Below are 26,660 nucleotides of genomic sequence, written 5' to 3' on the forward strand. Positions count from 1 at the left end.
CAAACAGCTGCTTTCAGATTTAGGATACGTTATCGTTAAAAAGCAGCGTCTCAAGGAGTGTCTGACGCAATTAACAGATAATAAGACATTATGTAAGCTGGAAAAGAAAACAGACTTCAAAAGCAAGAAAATCACAGTCTGTAAGAGAATTCATCTGAGCGAACATAAGGCAGAGAGGCAGTTTGTGTAATTATAGTTTGCCCTCTACTACTATGCAGTTCTTTCCTCATTCAACTTCATTCGATGTAGGAATTTGTCAACTCCAGGTTCTTTAGGTATAATATCTGGTGCACATGGAGAATCAAACGGAGAGTAAAGAGCAGTGTTGGTCAAGTTACTTGAAAAAAGTAATCAGTAACTAATTACTGATTACTTCCCCCAAAAAGTAATCCCGTTACTTTACTGATTACTTATTTTCAAAAGTAATTAATTACTTAGTTACTTTTTAAAAACACGATTTACAACCTGAATAGGTGATAAAGCGATAGATCTTTCAGCCCAATTCTACTTTTTCTACATAATCCATCATACAAAATGTAATCAAATGGAAAAGTCCCTTTTTAAAACTTGATTTATTAGTTTTAATCTTTTAACTTTATGCATGAAGCAAAAAATTAATTATATGCACCATTCTCTGACTGGAAGAAATTTGTTTAACATTTAAACCTATTTTCTGCACATTCCAGCAGTCAGTGGAAGAATCCGCGAGTTTCTCTGTGAATTTCCCATTACGTGGTAACGCACTCGGTGCTTGCTCGGAAGTTTAAAAAAAAAAAAAAAAAAAAGACGTTTTCTTCCCACGCACAACGGACACTAATGTTTTTGTCACTTTTTATGGAATCAAACTGAAAGCAAGGTCAGTACTTCCAACGCTGCACGCTCATACTCTCTCCCGCACTGATATATTATCCATTGTTGATCTGCACACAGCTGTTGTCACGAACGTCGCACTCGCTTACGTCACTGTCATGAGACGTTCTCGCAAAAAAAAAATCACGGTTTTAGTAACGCAGTAACGCAGCGTGCCTACGGGAAAGTAACGGTAATCTAATTACCGTTTTTGCAATAGTAATCCCTTACTTTATTTGTTACTTGAAAAAGTAATCAGATTACAGTAATGCGTTACTTGTAACTGCCCATCTCTGGTAAAGAGTGGTAATAAACATGCTTCCGTGGGAATCTGCTGGGTAATATTCCCTCCCCCTGTCGTGAACCATATTGTTTGAGTTTTCTCTAAGGACACATTTGTTCAGTAAAATGATTCAGCAAACCCACTGAAGGCACATTCACAAAGTGCTATATTGCATACTGTTTGTTATGTTTGAAAGCTTCGGGGGAACTCATAACTCTCAAGCAGTGAGATGAACATAGAAACATTCTTCACAGCATACATTTAAGGAAGCTAAACAACCGACCTATAGCAAAATACTGCCTCTTTTTGCAGAGTTGCAATGCAATAAAAAAATAAAACACGAAATCAGAATCGTGCATCACATAATGCACAATCATGGCTCTAAAATGATGTAGCCTATCTCAGATTTGAACTGCTCACTTCAGCGCAAACTTAAAATGAACCACTGTGTGCTGCAGAGTAAAACAGGTTAGTGTCTTGGGAAGAAAAAACTGAACTGAAAAGATCCACTTGAGGACTTTCCTGGCTCTGTCATTGTCAATTCCCTTGAAGAACCGTTACCCAGTGTGCAGAGACTCATGGGACCCGGGAGCTGGCTCAAGCCACCCTGCAATGCAGTCTGCTTTACATTATACCGAGAAGGATGTGGGGGGAAGAAAAAAAAAACTGTCTTCATGCTAGAAAATCAAGTCAAATACTTCATCCGGGCAAAATCTAAGTGACATCCAAGGAGCATTTATACTGGCTGACGTAGCTACCAGTAAGGGGGCCCGTGGAGTTACTTCACTCACTGTGAAACGCTCTTAAACATCAGGCAAGAAGTAAATGTTATTCTACTAGTTAAATTCGCTACGCACTTTTTAAAGCTCTACTTGGGATCTGAAAACAGAAAGTGCTGTCACAGTGTTTTGATAGACATGGCCAGTTTAACCCAAGGGTTTCGACAGCATAATGTGGGCTGCGCGGAAGTGGCGTGGCCTAACTGAGCCAAAATGTACCACATGCATTTTCCAAAAGCAGCCCAGCACGGTCCAAATGGCTCTACGTGGTTTGACGCCATTTCATTCCATGACCTCTAAGTCCTCAAAGAGAATTATCACATTATTGCATTCCAACACGCCCAATTTCCCCAAATACAGCTCAAGGCTTTTCCACTCTGACTCTGCTCACTGTTGAGGTTTTGGGAAAACACTAATCATCCCTACTGCTTTCTTTTTTTCTTTTTAATTGTTTACCTCAGGTATTTGTACAGTTTCTCTATCTAGTCTTAGTCATTTTGCTTCCATTTCATGCCCAACTGCTTATTATCCTTTAAAATCAGAAATGCATTTTAACGACCCAGTGACAATTAAACAAATGCCCAAATGTGAGTTTATTTCCTGTGTGTCAGACTGACTGTGCGTCTTCACAACAAACGTTTGGTTCTTTAACGCCTTTCTAAAAACTACACCATTTTTCCTTTGCTAATTCCGCACTTGCAAATCTCATTACAGGCTTTTGCATGTGTCTGCCTCTCTTTACGAAAAAATAGCTCTTTAATGTCTGGTTGTGATTTAGGAAAACACTGGGAATGTATGAAAAGTTATGGTGTTCATATTGTGCTAAAGACCATAACTGCTTTATCAGAAACATGTGGCAATCCTCTGTGCCAGGCCAAAATGGCATGACTGAAAAGGAGTTTAAATTGTGGTCATATTCCACTCTGATATGACTCAAGTGAGGTCTCGAAAGTTCACTGCTGTCTTTTTCAAAGCCAGCCCATTAACTATTCCAATACATACTGTACGTGATGCAGTGAGAACGAAAGGGGCTTTTCCTTAAATTTGTGCTGTCAAAAGCGGGCACGTATCACTGTAAATCTGCTGCAGTTGCTGCTGTTATTAAGGTTTTAGTTTACTCTTAACAATATGGAGAATAGTTGTCATATAGTTTCATATAAATAATAAATGAACACAGAGCCCCACCACCCTCCAAACCCCCCGAATCAGTTTCATAAATAAATGTCTTAAATCACAATCGTGGTCCTTCCCCCCCCCACAGTACTTGCACTAATTGAGACTCGAATGGTAGTGTTAGTGACAGCAAGACATCTAATTACCATTCTTTGTAATGAATCTAATGGCAGACACTGTACCATGAGCCAGTGCTATGAGCAACACCCTGCTGTACCAGACATAAAAGAAAACACAAATATCTAATTACGCCATCATCTCTTCCCAATCTCCTGTTCTGTTGCAGACGTTTCACTAATTGGTGGCCCGCACTATCGGTCAACTTACAATCACTCTGATGATGCAGACAATTAAAGCCGGGAGGTACTCATGGCTCATCAAGTCTGCGGTAGTTGACACATCACGTCTCATCTAACTCAAAACAAATGTTATGGAAATGCTGCCGTGACATCCTCCACTCAGGATATGTCCAGGCAAAAATGCTCTTCATTAGCAGCCCAACACTGCTAATAGGGAAGTGTACATAGTACAAAAAGAGTACGATCAGGCGCACAAAATACTGTGCGAAATGTTCGGTAGACGTATTTTCATCAAAGCTGTAACCTTTTACTTTGCATAGGGAATAAATAATCATATACAGCAGGTTCAAAGACGCAAAGACACAAAAACACACACATCATGTCAGCCCGAATCAGTGATTATCTTTCCTTTCATCTAGGGCTGTGGCGACAAAAGCAAACATTTCTTTTTCACTGACAGGCTATGTAAATAAAATCTTAAAAGTGACTTTATCCTGCCAAAAAGCATTGTAGAGGTCCCCATTTTCTTTTTATATAAAGTGGATGAGCAGTGTTTTCATTCCACTCTTCTCTATCTACCAAACATGGCAGACGGAGGTTAAATTATTTTAGTGTTTTGCTATCTCACTTGCCACTTGCATGAAGAATCAAGAACAAAGAGTAGCATGATCTGACACTAAAAGAGTACACTATCTTAGCTCATTGTCTGAATCAATAAATATTTTGTTTTTCTCGTGCACTTTTAAACCCGACATTAACTCACATGCTTCTGATTTATCACCGAATGCCTTCTCTGGATCCATTTTTACCTCCCAGGCTGACTGTCGGAGCCCCAGAGCATTGAAATGACAAAGCTAAGCTGATCCCAACAGTAAATATTTCATGATCTTACAGTTACAGGAAATCAAATGTGGAAAAAAGATGATCATTTATAGTGCATTACAAAATGAGCAAGACGAGGGGATTGAAGTAAAAGGGGCAAACCTTCTTATACTGTATTTATTCATTGGGGTCCCAAACAAGACAAGGATGAATGAATGCACTGACTTGAGATAATTAAGTGATTGCGAGCAGCATGTACATGAGCTGTCACTCCAATCTCCAGCCACGTCACACTTGGAAACACAAGTGTGGCCGGACAGCCGCCCGTCGTCTTTGATCTGGGCTCATGCATACGAAATCAGGTCAGGCCATAATCACACACACTCACATGCAACACGCATGCACACTCTAGGCCTTGGGAGACACCGACTGTTTTCAAAGGGCCACAGTTCTAGGACCTCTGTAAAGGATGAGTGACAGTCAAGCACGCAAAGGAAGAAAAGAAGGATAAAGGAAGAGAATAGGAAAGGGAACAAAGTGACAAACTCATTCAGTTCTTTAGAGGTTCTGCTACTTAAAACAGTGTAAAAAAACTAAACTAAAAGACATAACTTACAGCTTCCGGCTTAGGCTTGACCACTTTCATGAATGCGCCCCTTTCCTGTGCCTCCATCCCTTCTCTTTTGGTTACTTTCCTGGTGTCCAGAAACTTCAGTTGTGGCAACTTGTACAGAACAAAGTACCTATAATGAGACAGGAAAAACTGAGCATTAACATACTGTTGCCATAAAAGGCCTCCTTGTAGGTCTATTCTTGACAAAGAGACAGACTATCTGAGGAAGTGTGTAAACCGTGATACACTAATCAAACTGACACAAATTCTAATATGTAAATGCAGGCATCAACAAAAGTTGAAAAGAAGCCATGTTTACTCAGATTTAATAGTGATGCAGATTTAATGGTGATATTTTCTTGTATGTAATAACCTTCAAAGCTGATAAGAAAAAGTATGACATATAAATAGCATGAAAGAAGATACAACCCGTCTGCTGGAGCTGTCATTCTGCAAGCATCACAGATATCTCTCTAAGCTTTCAGACACACTGTCTTTCATTGGGAGGGAGAGAAACGTCAAAAGATAATGGTTGGAATACACAGATGACAACAGATCCTTTCACTGGCAGGCAGGAATAGAGGAACCGGTATGTCAGGGGTAAGCTGGTAGCTAAAAAGGACACGCATACAGCACCTAAGTGGAGGGTGAGAAAGGACGGGGGATATGTCCAAAGACAAGACCTGTGTGCAGAGAGCCGTGACAAATTGATGATGGTGATGGCGATGAAGGGAGATGGCAAAGCCTGTGTAAAGTTTTCAACACCTGAGGATAATAAGGAGGGGGATTACATTTAGACTGACACGGAATATAAAATATGTTTGTGCAAAATTAAGGAAAAAAATAATTTAAAAGTCTGAAAAAACAAAGCAAACAGACAAACGTTTAAATCATCATCAATAGAAAGACCGCATTTCTAAATGTATGATCACTTTTCAGCTTTCCTGTGACATGATCAAATATACGCTTCTACACAAGGTTTGCAAAAGCAAACAAACAAACAAAAACACCTATATTGACTTACTAGACTTACTAATTGATCATCAAACTAATTGTCATCTGTAAGTCAAAATTTTAGGTTAGCATGTCAAAATCTTGACTTTCATAACTTGAAATTGAGAAATTTCTAATTTTTGAATAACTTATTCAAATAAATTTGAATTTCAACATACTCTAAGATAAGTCAAAAATGTAAAATGCTCAACTTGAAACTTTGAAAACTCAAATTTTTAACTTAGCTCTGCCTGTTATTCTTAAGTGGCAGCGTGAGCTTGGGTTTTTTAAATATACAAATCACGTCCTGTGCAGTCTTTGGATCCTCTAGCACACACACAACTTCACACAGCGTTGTTGCAAATAGCTAAAAAAGTTGGTGCTCACAACACTAACTGTCAACCTAAATTTTAACCTGAACAGTGTGCACATTACTGTCAGCCATTAAACTATAAGCATTTACCCATAACTGCGCAGACGACTGATGTTATCATGAAATGCTATCATTGCTATATTGCTAATGGTAGCATTAAAAAAGTAGCTAGCAGCTATCGCTAATAATAAAACAATAAAGTGAATCTGGGAGCCTGGCAGCAAACTTTGTCATGCTCTGGAAAGTATTGTTTTCTTAGGATGAACCAATCATTTATGTCTAGACAGAAAGAATATTTTACAATGCTATTTGACACCAAAACAGTGTCAAGTCACCAGAAGCAAGCACTAACTTGCTGTATGTTGTATTGACAAGTACAAAACTGTAGTATAGTGACAACCCTAAATGACACTACGCACCTGCTGATAAACCATTGGTAAGACCAGGTAAAAAGGACTTAAAAAACATTAAATTAAAAATGTATTCGATTTTTTAATAGTGTGCCGGACTAGAACAATGAGTAAATAACAATGGCAGTTCTTGTGGTATTGGAGACAATAGAAAGCGTGCCTTTAGAGGGGAGAGTGTTTTCAACAGCTGGTCTAACTCTTCTGTGCATGATATTTTTGACGTCCAAAAAGTTTGCTTCTCTCTTCTGCCATCAATTTAAACCGATTTGAAATATATTGATGACAGATACCCAAGATTCAAAAGGGATTCTTGGACTTGGATTTTTTCTTTTTTCCTAAAATAAAGTAAGCACGTTGTCTAGGATTATTATAGCTGAGAATAAATCAAATAATATTTCTAGAAATGAGGCCTAGCTACTAAAAAAGAGCGCCTTTGCTGGTGAGAGCTCCACCACTCAAATCCAAGAGGCCCCTTCCCAATCCAGTGTCTCCCTCCATGTAGAAAGACTTTGTTCAGGGCATTTTCATGATGAAATGTGAAGATGCCCTTGGGAGACATGTAGAGAGGTTATTCTCCATAGGTAACCTACCATCACAGGGTCAAAGCAGATGACAAGGCTCTGTCAGCCAGTGGGGATATTAATGATTCAACTCAACCACAGAGGGAGGATAAGAAAGCGAGAGAGACAGAGGGGGTAGAGTGGAGGGTTGGGCTTGGTTGTGGTGGAGGGTTGGGATATGTTGACTAGTGAAAGAGAAAAAGAGTAGCTACTGTATACTTTGACAATACCAAAATATGGCTTCTGACACCCTTTGAAGTATATCTGGTTCTAACAGCGAGACTAACATTTAGAACAGTGCAATTAGCTTTTTACTAAGGGGGCGTGGGGCGCAATAACACACATGTAATAAAAGTCAAATAATTAAAACATTTAATGTTAATTTCATTTCATTTACAATGGCAGCATTAATTGGTGCATTAAATTCAAGGGGAAGTCTCTTAGAGAATTCCTTAAATTCTAATGATTGTCTGAAATTCGTAAAACCAAAGTTATCCTTCATTTACTTGTTGCAAACTTTATTCTCCAGATTGAATAAAGTTTAGAAGAAGTTAAACTCCAGCTAAACAAAAACAAACATTTTATACCCGTTTGTTTCACTGTGTTTATTGGCACATCAGGAAAGTTCATTTTAATTGTTAGCTGAAATTATTTGAAAGAATATTAACACAATCATTACACTCAGTAATGTCTTGGGTGAAGGAAAAGAAATCATTAGCATCTCTTTGATCAGCCACAGCGGAGAAATTGGAAAAATTGATGACGTCTTATAATGTAAGGGATTACAAGTACATTAGAAATATTTTAAAGAGAATTATACTGCCAGAACATTTTAAACCAAAGTTACTCTGAGGAGTCCTGTGCTGAATAGCCATTTCCCACTATTTACGTATAATATTAGAGAACTGAACTCTTGTTATTGTAGTACTACGAACGGCCGCTGAGCATTTGTACAGTCACCTAATAAAAGAACGCTATCTAAACTCCCGTGCAGACTACACAATGCTGTGCGAATAGTGTATTTCTATGTCACTGCACTAATTGGGGCACCGATGCAGCACACCAGGGTATTTCACTTGAGAGACCAAAAGCTCCTGAGGCATTGGGCTGGGTATTTATTGCCCAAGGCCAGTGCTGTCACGACCTGCATACAGCCTAACCTTGTCAGACATGAAATCTGCATCACGCTCAAATTGATGTTTTACTATGTGACACATTATGAATATTACATTACAGGACCATAGACGTTGTCAGTCAAAACAGAACAGCTTTCCTTACCAGTAAGATAAGGATGCGAGAAGAAGGGGGAAAAGGGGGGAGGAGGGGAGGGAAAGTGAGAGCGATGGGTGGTGGCGGTGGTGGTGGGGGTGGGGGGGGGGAGAGAAAGGGAGACAAAAAGAGAGAAGAAAGATTATTCAAGAAAGGCATGGGTGGTAAATGATTAATAGGCAACACAGAGTCAGAAACAAGCACTTAGGGCTAAAACAGACAAAAGAGAGTATGCTTTTCGCCTTTTATCGCATTTCATGTAAAGGACCCTGACAAATGGTGGTCATATTGCATGGCTTGAGGCCTGGCTTGATGTTTAATGCATCATCTGCTCTGGTAAGGCAGGGTAGTAAACACTCATTTGTGGTGGTGACTAGTCACACATGAAATCCATTTTGCAAACTGGAGTGTAGAGGGGCCAGTTGACAAAGCTTTTAGAGTGATGTGGTTGAATCCGCAGTCTGCTTATGAACTGCAGGAGCTGTTTGTTTAAAAAAAGGAACATCTCCAAAGACATTATTAATAAAAACCTATCATTCTGAACAGTTGAGTATCTAAAAATCTAAACACATAATGATCTTCCTCATACAAGATCGATACGTAACATCAACAGACCTGTATCGCTGGTAGTCGTCCTCGTCCTTATCCGGGCTGACCAGCTGGTTAGGACAGGCCTCATTTCCCAGCAGGCTTAGGTACTCGAGTGATGGGGTCACATCAGCCAAGTGTTCCAGCAAGGCCTCGATATCAGTCAGGTGTCAAAGGGCGGATGTCAAGGACCTCGTGCTGTTAATTACATTAGCATTTACTACCCGCACAGCCCCTCCCAGGCCTGGCTCCACAAAAACACATCACTGTCAAATTTACTGAGGTGCTCAAAGAGGCTAGTCAGTGGCTTTGTGAGACTGGGCAGACAGAGGGGCAATTTAAGGTGCAGGCTTTGGCATATAGTAGTGACACAATTTGGCTCCTGCTCTCTCTCTTTCTCTTGAACGCTCTCATTTCCTAGGTGGCCGGGTGCAGAACAGTGACAAAATGATGGATGCCCTGTGGTTTCAACAGTCCGTGCTTCTCAGAGCTGTGCCGTGGAAAACTTTTGCGAAACGTGGAAAAAACAAACAGCCCCTAAGCAGGCACATTCATCACTAATACATTCACTTGGAAAATTGAGCCCCAAAGTGTCAAAATACAACTGCACTAATGCAGTGCTCGAGCTTTAAAATGGCACCATGCCACGACAGGATGTACATAATTGGCCTATTAGCATGTGCCGACCACTTCACAACCAAACTCAGCGCACAGTCCCAGATGCACACTTCAAGGAGTCCCAGTTTTAATGTTGACTCTGGAAGTGTGTGTGTGTATGTGCAAGAGAAAGAGTAAGCATCGTTACCCAGTAGGATCTGCGTAACCAGAGAAAAACAGGACACATTGCTAAAGCTGTTCTGAAGCTTGGAGGGGAAGTTCACACTTCTCTGACTGATCATAAACAGCTTCGCAGTGTGTCTTAAATTTAGGTTGGCTGTGCAGAGCTCTGGTTTTTAACATGTTTACGTTGGGTGGCAAGTAGAACGCAAGATGATTCGAATAAATGAGGCCAAAATGTGATCATTAAGTGACAAATAATACCTGGACAATTCTATAGCAGTGAGGAAAACGGTGCAATACAATATTAAAGCTGATGCAAATACATTAGTGCAAATTAAAGCTAAAGAAAAAAGAAACAAATCAACCAACTATATTTCGCAAATATAATGTCTCGCTCATTGGATCTGGTTTTAATTTGCTACTTTTTTATTCTTTTTGAAAATAGAAAAAAAAGATATGTTGACAGTTAAAACGGATTCCACTAGAGGTCCCTGTGGTTCAAAAACTAGTCCAGTGTAAAGCTCTGCGACAGCCAACTTCTTGTACACTCTTTTGCAACACCCAGTGCTTCCTGCAGAGCCGTGGCATAACAAAGTGGCTTTTTGAGACAATACAGGAAGGCAGTGACACAACAATTAATATGAAATCAACTGCTGATGCCGACACCGAGGCCTGTAAATAATGTCTGCGTTGGAAAATGCAAATCAGAGGCTGAGCAACGGCCTTGAAAGGATATGTGGTTCTTGTTGAGCGTCAGGGTGTGGAGGTTGGGTAACCTGGGCAACTGGAGGTCATTTCCAAGCAGATTGTTGTCGACGATCAGCTCTTCCAGCTCAGTGAACATTTTGAGGCCTGCCAGTGACCTGCAATGATAAGGAAGCAGGAAAACTGTTATGGCTTTAAATCTGGTAAGCTGTTATTGAGAAGAAATAAATATTTCAGCTCTCTTTCATGCACCAAGAGAGTATGGGTCTGGGCCTGTCAAGGAAGTGAATGACAAGAATTAGTGGAGCTGAGCTCCCCTGGCATGGTGAGGCATCCTTCAGCGGCTGGCAGGATGAGGGATGGGGGTCACTTGTGAGTAGCCAGGATTCAAAACAAAAGGCTTCAGAAATGCAGCGGGCAGGATGAATTTGTCAATGTCTTGTGCCTTGAGGCACCCAGTTTCGCCTGACCCTAACCCTCCATTCCCAAGACAAATCACTCTGTCACAGTTCACCTTCACTCCCCAGACACAAATTTAACTTGTCATCCATCATTTTCACAGAGGAACTGGAATACACTTGCAATCACAGATGGAATGGAAGGGAAACTTTTTTTTTTTTGCAACTGTGCCATGATAGGGGTTAGTGTCGGGATTTTAACATCAAAGGACTATTTTCTTTTCCTCCTAAAGGAATCATTTTGCCTTTCCGTTTCTTTCTATGACGCAGTGCAAAGGAAGGTGAAGGGTCATCTCAACTCCTTTTCCTCTCTGTCCCTCTCGCACACATTCACACAGGCATAAAAATGACGTAGGGCCGGTGTCAGGGCGCTGCAAAGTTCAAGCCATAGAAGCTGCACAAAGGTAATGCGTGTGCTGTCTAATCCCTCGCACTATTAGCCCTGCATGTTTAAGTGTCCTGAGTGGCTTTATTGATATCTAAATCTGACAAAACACAGACAGGGTAACTCTCAACATCTCTTATTCACCGCTCATATTTTCATTAAATGTGGAATTTCTGAATATTAAGTACATTTGACTGCACTAATCATTCTTTCCAAGCTCTACACTAAACAGATAAAATGTTTTCTGGTAAAAGTAAAAGCAGATGGATTTGAAAATGCAGTTATATAAATATAAATCCAAGTGAGCCATGTCACATCTCTACATGACAAACTCAAGGTTCACCGATGTCTAAATAACTGCAGCATGAACTATTGCTCCTCTCTGTATCTGCCTAGTGTCATGAGCTGCCTAGCGCACACAACTCTTGTGACAACATGCATATGGAAAGCATGAAGCAGTGTGCAATATGGAAACAATGTATAATGTACAGAATAGATTATGGAAAAAGATAATGAAAAGGCAAGATTAAGACTTTGGGAAAAACGGAGGACAGGCTGTAGTATAAATCTAAGATCCTATCAAGATTTTAACTTTTACAACTAATTGGTAACTCAGTTCCCATATGTGCACTTTAATTACACGCTTTTAATTAGCCTGTTCAGTTTCTCATTCACTTTTCCCCACCCACCACCCGAGGTCCACTGAGGCATAGTCCATGATCCAAGAAGTACTGTAGACGCTGGCAGCAGACATACTCCCAGCAGCTTTGATGTACAAAGCAAAAATGTTGCAACTACCTTCATGAGTGGAAAACAATAAATCAGCAAATTCATTGTTGACTTGCGAGTGAGGCAGACTCGTTTTAAAGACATCAACATTTTGCACACACACACACACACACACACACTCGACACCCACAACAACTGACAGCACCTAGCCAGCGTGCTGGGAAAGCCGCTAGCTGACAACGTCTTATCAGGTCTGATTAATGCGCTGGCAAGATGGATGAACGGTGAGATGTGCCAGTTTTATGACATTTTCTGTTTGCTTGTATTTTTTTCCCCCCACAATGATACTTTTCATTTATAAAGGCATAAAAAAGCTACAGTATAGTTAGCTCAACAGAGAATACAAGTAAACACTTCCAATGTAGTGACAATAAGTCAACTTTCCTGTTCCTTTTGAGTACATTCTGTGTCATCTGCTGTGCTGGGATTTGTCCATATGCCAGTGCTGCTTATGCAAATCCACAAGTAGTAGTAACATGTAAACTGTAGGCTACTTGTGGCTAGGCTACTGGCTCTAAAGCCAAAAAATGGGAATGCAATTAATACATTTTTTTGCACTTTTATTGTGTTTGTCCTGATAGGATTTCAGTACAAAATGCAATTAAATGCTGCATATAATCTTTGTTTAAGTATAGGTATACCACACTGGATAACCATTATTTAATTCACTGTGAACAAAGCTTGCTAACAAACTACTGAAACCTGCATGCGTGTGTGTGTGTGTGTGTGTGTGTGTGTGTATGATGGGCTGCAGTCCTGTGGGTTATGTTATTAGCTGCTCGGTTAAAGAGAGCCGCATGGCTCAGGAGGGAGCCTTATTAATTGTTGTTTTCATGTCACCACTACTGCGTGCACTGGCTGATTTAATCAGTTAAATTCACAGCCAGGGGAGAGCCACAGAGTCCCATCCAGCATTAGCTACAGTGCAAGGGATTGAACTTCTAATACTCTCCAGCTTTCTTTGCTCCCTCTGCAAACTTCCATAACTGGTTTCATTACTTTTTATAAGCATTCTTGTTTTAATGTGTGGCTCTGAAAACAAAGTTTAGGCACTGCAGTAAAAGTACTTTACCCCCTTAAGAAAAGGGGTAGGGTTTGCTATTAAAAAGACTAATGAGACTAACCCAGAGATGTGATAAATGGCAGGCACAGGTAAAACGCTAAATTTCTACAGTGAAATACACACACACACACACACACACACACACACACACACACACACACACACACACACACACACACACACACACACCAAACATTTTGCTTTAAATGTTTCATACACCTGCTAGTATGACAGATCCCATTATTTTAATAGTATAATTAATTATCAAAAAGGTAAGTGTAATGTTTTTTTTAAGAATAAACATAATAATTAAATAGAATAAAGAATTTTATGGAAGTGAATTACTCCCAAAAATAATTTACCATTTTAACATTACAAATTTAGAAAAGCTACAACCCCCCCCCCCCCCCCCCCAAAAAAATAAAACAACAACAACCAAAAAACCTATTACCTAGAAAAAGAGAGTGAGCGAGCGAGCGAGAGAAAGGCGGTAGCTTTAACGAGGTGAGGCGATGAATCCTCTCCTTGTTAAGATAATTATGATCAGCCTCATTGTCAGAGCTAATACTTCACACAGGCTGTCTGTACGCTTTGACTACCACTTAGCCTGTGTAAGCCCACCATCATACATCACACAGCCCTGTGTGCATAAGTGTGTGCTCTCGAGCTTACACAAGTAGCGCATGTATGTGCTGAAACCTCCATTATCCGCAAAGATCCAGCCTATTGAACACAGAGGGGAGACACAGCAATATTTAGCTGGAGCAGAGGAAGCTCGGCACAGGGAGCACAGACAAGGACACTGGAGAGGAGACACTGACCCAGAGAGCAGCTTTGCCAGATCAATACACTAATACTGATGCAGACATAGTGATTGATAAACCACTGCTGACAACAGAGGGAAGAAAACTCTCGACCATTATTGGCTGAAATGTCAGTCACTTCTGCCAATGGTGTGCACTAGTGTCATGTTGGATATCCTCAGGCAGCACATGAAAAATGAAGAACAGCAGCCCGGGCTCTTTTACATGTGTTCCACAGTCTCCCTCCTTGTGTCGGCTGAAGACGATAGGTCAAACACGGAGTTTGTCTAAGCCATTACAGAGCTATAAAGTAAAACAACCTCAAAGCCTCCTTTATTACTGAAATGGTGATAGAGATCAGAGGTCGCATCCTTGCAGCTAGCAGTGTGGTACTTAAAAGTTCCAGAGTCTAATGTATATTAAAACACATGCGCACACAAGTCCCTTGAAAAGCTTGAGAGCCCTCACAGCTGCGGTCCACAGCTCAGGAGCCAAAGTCCCCTCAAAGGTTGCATCAGTGCGAGAAAAAAAGCAATGCACACCTATTTTAAATGGAGGGCAAGAGCTGCAGAGTGACGGGCATACTGACATACTGTTCAGAGGGCAACAGATAAATGTTTGATGAATTGACCAATACTGTGGCCATGATGGCCCTCATATGTGCATAATGGACTATTCAGAGCACACTTCAGATTGCCTGCCAGGATAAGGTACTGTAATGAATGGTAAAAGGAACTGGACCTGAAAAAGCCGGCATGTGGACTGGCTTTAATAAACTTAATAAGAAAAGGTGAATGGAGGAGGGTTGGCTAGAGATGAAGGAAGAAGGCCGTAAAGCCATTCAGCCTTAAATAGTCAAAAAATATCCTGATGGTTCTTTCAACTCTGTATACTGCAATATATCTGTCAGTCTTTATGTGCAATTTAAAAATATCCATATTCCTAAACAATCCCATTTTCCCACATCTCCCACTTTGATTGTGTTATCTAACACTTTGCATTACAAATCCACTTATTTCAAGAGAGACGTTGAAATTTCATTAGATAACTGCACCTCCTTGATAACTGACATTAAAGAAATTTATTTCACTGAAAAAATGAGAAGGAATAGATTTGCTTTAACGAGTTTTAGAGACATTTGAGATTTATATTGATACAAAAGTCTAAAGCTTATATGACACCAGATGAGCTAATATTAGTATATGTGTAAAAAGTGTAAAAGGTGCGGCTTGAAAATACAGACAGTAGGGAAAGAAATATGTAACCTATTAATACAACAAGTCTCCATTAGTTCAGCATTGCTGTATTTCGTTACTTCAGCCCGCAATGGAAACACGAGTAAATAGCCTAAAATACCAAAAATAAGGCATCAAAACAGTGCTGGGATTAGCTCATGATAAAAAAGATGACATTAACTGTAAAGCAAATTAATGCCCTGCAACCCCTCGAGCCCCCCTACCACCTCCACACTACGCTGATCAGGTCTCTTTCAGCGCTCTCCCCTCCAGCTACAGTTTATGGTCTATACGTGGCTCTGCACACGCACCTCTGATGGGGATGGTGAATTAGGCTGTCATTATCTGTCTCTATCTCCCCCCCAAAGCTCTCGCCAACCCCTGTCTTGCTCACATGCAGACAGTCACTGCTCAGTGTGGCACTCCTCTCTCTCTGTATTGCAAGGCCTCAGGTGGCAGTCATTTAAAGATCACACATTCAGGACACACGTAGCCTTCCTTTGAATGCATGTCAATTCACACATGGAAAGGGGATTACAAGTCTCCTCCCAGGCAGCTGCAAATTACTATTAATGGCAATGCAAATCATTAGAGTACATTTGGCGCCGCCAGCAAATCTCTTCTTTATGTGGGCTCACTCTTAATCTGTTTTGAATATTGCACTATGCTTGCTCCCGCGTGCGAAAGCATCGGGAGCTACAAAGCTGTCAATTGATAGTGGCATGATAGAGTGAACTTTACCGAGGGTTACATCATTTGCTAAAACAAACAGATATTTTTAGAGAGCGGAAACCTGTGAAACATAATTATCAAAGTTCTTTTTTGATAGAGATGTTAAATATCAACCCTCGTTACTTCGCTTTACATGAGATTATTAAGTGAGAAGTGCAGATACAGTTGTTGTAAATGTCTACATCACGGCGCATTTGTCTGAAATTTTAAAGCTGCTAATACCACCGTGGCTCCAACAGTGTCTGAGTTATAGACTACCCCTGTGGATATTCCCGCTGAGCGTGTGAGGTTAATATTCTGTCTCAATGTCATTAGGGCTGGCAGAGGGGCTGAGAGCACTGTGAATCAGACAGGGAGTGATCCTGTCAGTTCGCACACACCTTCTCACGCACGCACACATGCAAAGACCCAGGGCCTACAAAATCAAAACCGCTGTACTGTGGTCAGCATCACCTGGCCTTACCGACTCCCCTTGCTGAATAATGACCCTGGACCAGCCCTTTTCCGAGGGATAAGAGCTTGACAGACATTCCTGTCTGGCCCAACCTCATAAGCCTCGCTTGACCCCAGTTTGGCACGGGATGAAGTCTAAGCTCTAACAACGACCTAATAGAGAGGTAGAAGAGAGTCGCCCATTTGAAATTGAGAGCTGACACAAAGACAGGTGTTCCCTCGTGTGCAGCAACAAATTGTACACCGTGAATTGCGTCATAAGCGCAAAATACATCATCAGAGCCCACGCTGCACCTCCCTCCTCGCAGTACCTGGACTGTGCTCACAATACGGCCCATGCATCTTGTGAATGTTTGTATTAAAAGATTAGTTGTCTATCCACATGACAAATACCCTCCCTTCTCAGTGAACGGGAACTGGAAATCAATTCACTGATGGCATCGCAGTCAGTGAGGACATCAATGCGGCACAAACAAGCACATGCAATCTCTCATGCATGCCGCATTTGGCTCACATATTGGTGTGTACATAAAACATTAAAAAAGCCTCCCACAATAATTATATTTCCCATAAGCATTGATTTTATTATTATTTCTATGAAATAAAATAATACACATCCATTTATTTTAAATATAAGGAATATTAACTGGAAATGAACTTGTAATAAAATAAGCTGTAAAAAAAAAAACATTAAATAATGGATGGTGCGATTTGTGAGGAAGAATCCCTCAGTGCTGTGTCTGCCTGTACACTCTGTCATTACAGTGTTCAGGCTCAGTGCTTGTCAACATTTCCCTGAGAGGGGGAGCCATCCCGCATTACGTTAGAGTGAGTTCAACTGTCAACTGCCAGCCATTTGTATGCCTCAGCATCCACCTAATAGCAAATAATCACTACCCCGCGCTCTCTTCATGGCAAATGATCGATGTTGTCTTGATGTCTGATGGATGACCCTGCCAGAGTGATGTCCAGGCATGCATTAAAAACCACCTCTATGAAAAGCCTGTCAGTCTGATAAAGGGGGTGCACGCAAAATCCCGTGCATGTGCGCAAACTGCCGCTCAGGAAACGCATGCACGCAGATAAAGGAGAAAATGAACAGAGTGAGGAGAAGTCGTGATTCAACTGAACAATAAAGCAAAACGAGAAAAAAGAAAAAAAAAAGAGGAAAGGCTAAAGATAATTTCTTCATATTAGCGGTGAATTTTATAATGTGACGGGGCCTGTGGTGTGATTGGTAGACAGCATTACCAGAGGTAGACTACTCAAGTACCACCTGGGATGCTTTTTCTCCTCTCACCCTCTCTCGAACACACAAACAGCTCCCTATTACCCCTCAGTGTTCAGATTAAAATGCACAGCACCACAATCTTTGATCTCCCACTTGCTGACACAAATCCTTTCAAGCCTCAACATTTTCCTGCAAAGGTAATTAGTGCTAATTAAAAAGTTTCGAAAGCAGTCTACGGCTGCTGTTGATGCTGCCGCTGCTGGTGCTCAGGCTTGCCCTCCGTCAGATTACCCATCTACCCCCTCCCTGGGTCTTGCGGATGTGTGTGTGTCAGCCGTGTTCCTGCCTCTTCTCTGTAAAGAATCCCACAAATAGACAACGCGATTCAGCCTAGAAGATTTGAAGTAGCAGGATGAAATCTGGAAGCCCAGTAAGGGGTCTAAAGTGGTGGTTCCCCCACCCTCCTCGTACAAAACTATGCTCTGCTGGAGAACATGTAATGACACATTAACAAATAGAAATCTAACAAATGGAACAGGTGTAGTCTTTAATTGGAATATCCTAGCTTGTGGGGCTAAAACATGGAGTAATTAACTTGATAAGGGATTCAATTTGTTGCAGAGAAACATATTATTCAGCATAGGCTGTGATTTGCATAATGATAACAAATACCAAAACCCCAAATTCTTACAGCTTCCTGAATAAACACGCTAGCGATTAAATAATTTTATGTTTGCTGGGATTCTGATAATTTGAGATAACGATTCAACTTGAGCAGTCCGACAGTGCTATCATTCACTCATTCGCCTGCCTGCCTTATTGCTTTCATCAAGCCATTATTATGATATAATTAGCTGCCTTTCTACCATATTATTAAGTGGCTCGCTGAATGTCAGGTACAGCAGCGTCGCAGAAATAAAACACACACACACACACACACACACACACACACACACACACACACACACACACACACACACACACACACACACACACACACACACACACACACACACACACACACACACAAAGCAATGTCGTTGCACAGTGTTTCAAAAAGATAATTACATAATCTCAGCATGGAGAGCAAGCAGAAAAGTGATAATTAGACAAGTATTCCTGCCAATTAAAGTATCAAGCCTTGTGTGTGTGTTTTTTCTTCTGTGTGATACAGAGCTTTCTGCAGTTCCATGCGACATGTGACAGGATTATAGTGTTATTGTAAAATTCATCATTATAAGTACGTGTTCTAAGTGCAGCTTGCGGCTCTGTTTACTAGAAGCTGTGAGGTTTTTAAAGACTTGAGTTGAGTAACAATAAAAGCCAGGAGTAGGTTTGGCTTCAAACCTATTAATAGGCTTCATGATTGACATGGATGTGTACTAACAAGAAAAAAATAAATAAATAAATAACAACAAAAGTTACTGATTTGACCTTTGGGATAGTTCTTTCTTTCGTCAATGTTGTGTGTGTGTGGTTTTTTTGTGTCTTGTCTTACACCACAAAAAGAGATAATAGAAGATGTCACCGCACAAGGCTGCCTGAAATGGAATGCCATCATTTTAATTTAAATGTTACATCCTCTGTGACATCGCTGTCGATGCATAATTGGCACCGAATCCCAGTTTGGATGTACATATTTATCATTCAGCGTGAGACATTCAAAGATACCGACAGATATGCTACTTTGATGGGATGACAGTCAGATGTGGGGGGGGGGAATGTAACGGCAAATCAACTGTCACGCTGTCATTTAATGTTTTTGTCATAACTTTGCACAAAAACACGCAAGATTAGAAATAACAAACGAGCTGTAGGCCGGAATCAGCCTTCTTGCTCCAGAATTGTGTAAAACGGGTCAATTTGATCCACGCACAAATAGCTCAAACAACACACACGTTTTTTTTTTAAAACAACCAAAAACATAGTAAATGATGGGCACTTTTCTCCGAAAAGGTTGCGACAAACTTCACGCTGTGTACGTTTGATTATCTGTCAAAAACCAGAACTTTTTAAAGTTCACACACATTAAAAGATTTGCTTGCTGTATATACAGGAAACACTTGTAATCTCGCAAAAGCGAGCAGGTATTTAAAAACTAACAGCACAGAACTTTTGGCCTCCCCCTTTTGGCTCTGGGTGTAACTACACAGACACTGTCTCCGTACGGATTTTCCACCATATGCTCCATCTTACTCCTAACTGCCGTAGCCTGCTCCACAGATCTGCTCTTCACCTCTGGCAAACTAATCATTGTCAGCTGGCATAAACATTTTTACCAGTGTTGCCATAGGCACCAGATTTACTACTCTGGCATATTGCAAAACACAGAGATATTTATCTGAAGTTGATAAGCTTAATCGGTGTTGCGTGAACTTGTTTGGCAAAGGGCTTGTAGACTTTCATTTACATGTCAAAGTAACGCAAACCACCTCAAACACAAGATGTAGTGGTCCATGTGCACGCACTGGAAACAACTTCAGCAATGCAACTTTCTGAGGATGAAAAAACAGAGAAAAGAAATGAAAAATCTCTCGCTCTCTCCTTTCTCCACACCGTCTCCCCTCCTCACCTCGCCTCTCTCTGTGTCTTACCGCTGGCCCATTACCTTTACTGAGTGAGGCTCATTAAAGAAGGCAAGTTGAGTCAAATCTTTCTGTAATTCAGCAGAGGTGAATTGCTGTCAACATCATTAACCGTCATTTCTCCAACTCACTTCAGTACTTATGAAGTGTTCTTTATTGTGTAATGATCCAAATCTCTTCTCTAAATCACCCCTCTTCAAAGGCCCTGGAGGACATACCACCCATGCAGCCGGCTGACATGCTACAGGGCCAGATTAAACATGGCTCCATCAGTGTGTTCCGCTTTGTAGCTGAACACATCCAGCATTTCATCCTGCACTGCAGCGAGAAAGGTGCGTTTCGCAAAAGGTAACGGCAAAAGAAGCATAAAGGTGATTTAGCTCTTATATGCAAAGAGCTTCTACTGACACTGCTTCGCTTTACTTGGATTTTCTGCACTACATGACCTAAATTCTGCCAATAACCTTCTTACCTCTCTTTCTGTTTCTCAATACTGTTTACAGATAGTTCAATGATCTCATAGGGCTATTGGCCAGACTGGCTCCATGGCTAATTACAGTGAGAGCTGCCCTGCTTGTCATGCTAGATGTCCTCTGAGTCCTGTCTTAAAAGAAGCTTCCTTTGTGCCTCCGCCATTGTGTGTCCCCCAGTGCTCAGTGTCATGCTATGCAATGTCTTCCAGGCCTTGTGTTGGGGAAAGCCTCTTTTGTGCAGCCACCATTGTGTGTCCTAGTGCTGAACCCCCTGCTAGGTAGGAACACAGACAAAGTGCAGCAGGGGAATGCTTCTCAGAGACCTAAGACCTACAGTAAATCTTCAAACAATTTAAACAAACAAAAACGGCCGCTGTGGTGTGGTGTGAGTAGACAAGGAAAAGCAGATGAATAAGCAACATCAATTACTGGGGCTTTGACCTGCAAGCCCCCACACCATGGCACACATTTCACACCAAATCGCCCCAGATTGAAGTTGACACTGCTGGAGTGGAAACACTGACCCCTCACAAAGCTAGTGCTTCAAACTTAAGAGCAGAGGAAGGCAGGGGGCATTGACAACCTATATATACCAAGGCCAACGTACGGGACAAGGAGGGGTATGAAGAAAAAATGCACACACGTACACATACACACACGCATAATAGGTCCTAGTTTGTTTTAAAGTGAGACAAAATGGCTCAATTTGTGCACTCAGGCCATGGAATTGGCCCAGCTGAGATACAAGAGGAACATGCGAGGGGACAACCGCATCAGGCCACTGATAAGGAGCCTATGAGAGGAACAAAGCCGGATGTCCAACAGGCTTACCAGTGAACCTGAGCAGGACTGGACCCTCTTTAAAGCTTGTTTTAGCCTTCCAGCTTTACCCCCGAAAAGTGCCGCTTCTCCTGAAGCCTTTTTACTCCAGCACATAAAGCTCGCCTCTACTTTGTAAGCCTGGACAAAAGGGAAAATAAACACATGGCTCACATTTGTTCAACACACAGTAAACTGTTGTCATGAAAAGTCCCACAAAGAGAGAGAGAGAAAAAAGAGAGATACCACTTTAAGTTTTACCTCTTACTTAAAAGAACCTATTTTCATTATTATTTCTGATTGAGACAAGAAAAAAAGGTGTAACCAGAGGTGAGAAAGATCACACGGCTCCGTCACAGTTTGTCAATACGGCGTTAACTAATCTAATAACAAACGGCTCCGGAAAAACACGCAGAAAATGAGGAGCAGTCGTGCAGCCGAAGACCAGCACCACTGACACATTTGGGGGCATCAGGCACTAGATAGAGACAGTTCTAACAATCTCCCAATTAGCCAGAGGGGAAGCAGAAAATATGTCTCGGGTTCATGGAGCAAAGCGTGAAACTTAATAATATGACATGGCATATGAAAACACAGCATGTCTTTTTATAGCCACATGTGAAAATGAAGCAAAAATTAAGGAGGAAAAGGTGCGTGTCTTTTCACGAAAAAAGAGACGTTTCGTGGCGTTTCTGTTTTATAGTAGATCGTAGGAACAGCAACAGATGCAACAAATATTAAAAAAAGACAAGAAGAGAGACAGTGAAGCATTTATTATGAGGGTGAATGTTTAAACTAAATGAGCTTGAAACCAGTCAAGTGCTTGCAAAACTTTACCTTCACACATAACAGTATCTTTGAAAACATCTTCTTTTATTTGGTTCGTAAAACTATGAAAAGTATCTTCTCAGCCTGCAGTAAAGCACAACTAACAGCAACAGTAAGATAAAACAACATTACATTACATTACATTCCTACTCCAGATAATTTCCAGTTCAATAATATGAACATTATGGGAGTCATTAGCAAATTTAATGAAAACTTAAAACCAATTTTGCCTCCGTGCAACCATGACAAATTGACAGACAGATTAGGCAGTCTGTCAGACGGGCCGAAGCGTTGTTCGCTAAGAATATCAACTCCAGACATTATCGCAAACTATTTAACCCATCTAAAAGCTCTATCTGCTCCACTAATGTATAGGGCTTATGCGCGAGGGCCTATTTTAAACAATGGAGGCCCCTCACTACCACCCTACTCCAGATTCACAGACATTCAAACTGGATTATAATGGAGGCTATGCCAGTCAGTCAGTCAGCAGTCTTTGCAAATGGAAATCCACAGAAAGGTGGAGATGGGAATCATTTTATCTAGTTGACACACATTACAACAGAGAATTTCAAAAGAGTAAGATGGAAGCTCTCAGGTCAATTATGGTGTCAAGGCTGTCATCTCGCAATGAAATATATACCTTTGAAGAACACTTTACTCGAGGGATGGGGTAAAAAGGATGGGAAGATGTACTGTTTAACCCAGAGACCATATAAGAATATCAGAGATGATGGAGTAAAACGTGGCATGATAATGGACCATTTTCACTGAGCACACTTTGTCAAGGAGGACAGACTACACCCACTGTCTGAAGGGTGGCATCAAGGAATATTATTTTGGTGACTGCAGCTGATTAATGGCACGGGCTGAAACAAGGTGCTTGGTCATTAACAGTTATTACGATAATGGGCAGAGGTAATTTATGTGTTTTAACCAGAAACAATGAGGCTTTCTAAGATTTTAACTTTCCAACAAAGCCAGATCAAATTAATGGTCAATCTAAACCCTTTGAAAATAATAATAATTTTGAAAAAACATAAAACAACACCACTTTAAATAACAAATGTTTTAAATCTGCACATGGCAAACTTTGCTTCTCCAGTGCCTTTTTATTCTAGCCTCCAAATGTAAATGTCCTCACCCTCTGTTCAAAATATAAAATACTAACCTTCAGACAGTGAATGACAGAGGGAATTATGGGTAATTGTAGTGTCAAAAAGGGAGACAGCTGTATGATGAGATTCTGTGTCATTTAGACAATCAGAAACTTAAGAGGCAGTGTGACACATTTCTCCCCCTCCATTCGACAGGGCTCCTGACATGGCTGGTGATAATTTCCAGAAGAGAGAAAAAGAGACAGAAAAAAGTGAGCGGAGAGAGCACAAATGAAAATGGAAGTCACTGAGAGAAAGGTGTGATTTTTCCTCTTCCATATGCAGCGTGGGCCGAGTGATAGCCTGTGTGCTGCATTCATTGCTAGAATCAAGACGAAATATCCCCTTACATGTCAACCTGCCAGCTAGATAAGAGGTGTCTGAAACTCTGTATGAGATTAATACTTCCCAGCTAGAAATGACACAGGATGTGAGGAGGGTGGCGGGGGAGATTTTTGATCCCTGCGTGGTGAAGCCACTTCAACAACAGTACGAGATCTACCACCTGAAAAATACAAGCCTCCTGCTAAGGTCAGAAATGTACGTGGCCAAGTATTAATGGGAAAAAATATGCCTTAAAGTATATCTGAACCCACAAATGGAGCATAAGCATAGTTGTCAGTTTTTACACGTTCACTCGGGCCATAACGAAGAGGAGATAAATGAAAGGGATGCAGTGCCTGTCAACATAATGTATTCAATAAAAGCAACATTGTCTGCTTTGTCACATTTCAAAAGTGGTGATGTGTAATTACTGTTATTTGCAGAAATAGCCTTCATTACCATCAGTGAGGGCTCTTCCAATCTGGAAAGCTCAACATCCTTCTAATGAAAATATGCTAGAACACACAATATGGAACAAAAAAAAAAAACTATGCAAGGTTAATACATCTCCATTATATACAGGAATAAATGTGATGATCTGGTCTGCTTATAGTCAATAAAGTATGCAACAGTAATGCTGTTGATAAGAAAAGAAGAATAATTCATTACAACACCCGTCTAAAACAATGTCAAAAAGATTAAACACTACCAATCTAAAGTCTGGGGACAATCTTAATCGTGTGTGCAACTAGAAGAAGTGAGTAAGATGATGAAATATTCATGTTTAAGATCATGCTAAACATTATATAAATACTAAAGTATATTGAGATTCAAATACGACTTAGCTCTTAACAACATTATCTAACACATTAACTCAATTAGACTAATATACTTAAGAATTATTTTTACTTGCTTAAGATTTCTGACCTGATTTAGCTCATCAATGTGTTACAGCGGTTACATAAGGCACCTTCGAGGTACAATAAAGGTGCAGCAATTATGGATTTGGCCTAATGGGGAATTAGGCCAAATATGGTACATGAAGCAGAAGCTTTGAATTCTGGGTACTTGTGCATCATTATTGTAAGTGTGCTACAAGCCCTGCGGTCAGGCACTGCCTAAAGGGCCCATTATCCCCGTCGTTTGCTGCATGTCAAAAGTGACATCACATCTGCTAGAGGAAGCTCGTATGGGTTCAGCTGGGTTGAAAACACAAGTGACTGTGTTGAATTTTACCGCCATTTCAATGACATATCAGTGCAGAAGCTCAGCGATTCCCAGGTTATTAAGAGGGAGATGCTCCAATGGCTAAAAAAGGGATTTTATTTAGTGATTTGATTTCTGTTTCAATTTCTTTTGCTCCTCTACAATCAGTGATGTGGAGGTTTTTGCTGAGTGACACCTAGCTTGTAGGAGAATACTGCAGTTGGTAAAAGCCCTCAGAGCTAGTATCAATGGTGAGGAGGTTGTGGTGACATCACTTTGTAAAAAGGATACCACTGATTGACATCACCAAATCGCTTCATTGTGAGGGTACCCTTTTATTGTTGAGCATCACTCTGCACACCTGACTGTCCCAACTATTACAAGCTAACATAATAATAATAGCTAGCTAGATGAACAGTAAGTACCAAAAGAAATCTTCATTGTGACATCTGATGCTCATTTAAGTCAAAAATAGTAAAAAACAAACAAACAATCAGACTCCAGTTAAACATCACAAAAACACCTCTACCTTTCATGCCTTTATTCAACACAGTAAATAATCCCTCACAGTGCAAACTGGAAACAGAAAGCAAACTCACTCAGAATAATCTCTCTTTGGTTTTGGGTATTCCAGCAGGAACAAACTTAATCTGCTTATGAGTCTTGTACAATGGCAAGAGCAAATGTGAACCATTACCTAATACAACACTGTTTCAATTCACCAATATTTTTGTCATATCTTAATTGACCTTTTAGTCTTTTTTAGTTGGATTAAAGCCAATGGACTCATTTGGCAGTGTTTTCCAGATGAAAGCATTTACTTGGTTGAGCTGCCCAAATCTAATAACAGCCCCCACATATATTTGGTGAGTTTTTCTGTCAGGCAGAAAAACTCTTTGGGGATGTACATTGATAAGAATTTAGCAATTCCAATTACATTATCAGTATCACTTATCAATCATCTTATCAGTTCTCATTGGGTTCTCATTGGCTCTACTTTGAGTCACCATCATCTCTAAGCAGCACATCAAAGACATAACATTTTTGAAAATTAATTGTATGCTGTGCTGTCAAATGTTTGTGTACGTTGTTGGTATTTCCCCTCTGACAGAAAAACATTATTAAATGTAATGCAGTACATTACTTAATTAATCCCTGGAGACAGTAATTCATTAGAATACTCATTACATTACTTTTGTTTTACTCTGTAAAATGACCTGAATTGGACTGTCATATAATAAAACCATTTAATAGTATAAACCTTAGGCTACAGTGCCACAGACCAACACAAATCCCTAACCCAATGAGCATACACATATGCTCTTTCTCTTAGTGTTTAGGTATGAACACAAAGCCGACAAAACAAAGCAAAGATGAAAACCAGCACAAGGTGACTTCAAAGCGATCGCCACAGGAGAAACATGAACAGGTAGAAATGAAGGCTACACCCTGACTGCTCATCACTGCCTCTGTTACCTGTTGAAGATCAGAGTCTGGCTGCTGGGCTGAGGTCGGCAGACACTCAGTTTTAACATCACTCTAGGTTCTTGGCTAGCTTAGTGTTAGCCTGCTTTCAGTGCAAATACTTGCAAAGAGTTGAAGTTGCGTTAGTAGCATAATGCA

At 40.6% G+C, this 26,660-nt stretch overlaps 1 protein-coding gene across 2 annotated transcripts in view; it reads right to left on the reverse strand.

The window, feature by feature from the left end:
• The window catches only part of lrmda (leucine rich melanocyte differentiation associated), a 211,703-nt gene that overhangs the window by 64,813 nt on the left and 120,230 nt on the right, over window positions 1–26,660 (reverse strand). The window contains exons 3-5 of one of the 2 annotated variants that reach the window (XM_026190901.2): window positions 10,528–10,654; window positions 9,039–9,178; window positions 4,822–4,948 (exon numbers count right to left, since the gene is read on the reverse strand). In XM_026190901.2, the coding sequence (XP_026046686.1) occupies window positions 4,822–4,948; window positions 9,039–9,178; window positions 10,528–10,654 (394 nt within the window). The remainder of the gene's footprint in view (window positions 1–4,821; window positions 4,949–9,038; window positions 9,179–10,527; window positions 10,655–26,660) is intronic. The other variant, XM_080287617.1, reaches the window with a different exon arrangement.

This window comes from Astatotilapia calliptera, chromosome 13 (assembly GCF_964374335.1).
Source record: "Astatotilapia calliptera chromosome 13, fAstCal68.1, whole genome shotgun sequence".
NCBI lineage: Eukaryota > Metazoa > Chordata > Actinopteri > Cichliformes > Cichlidae > Astatotilapia > Astatotilapia calliptera.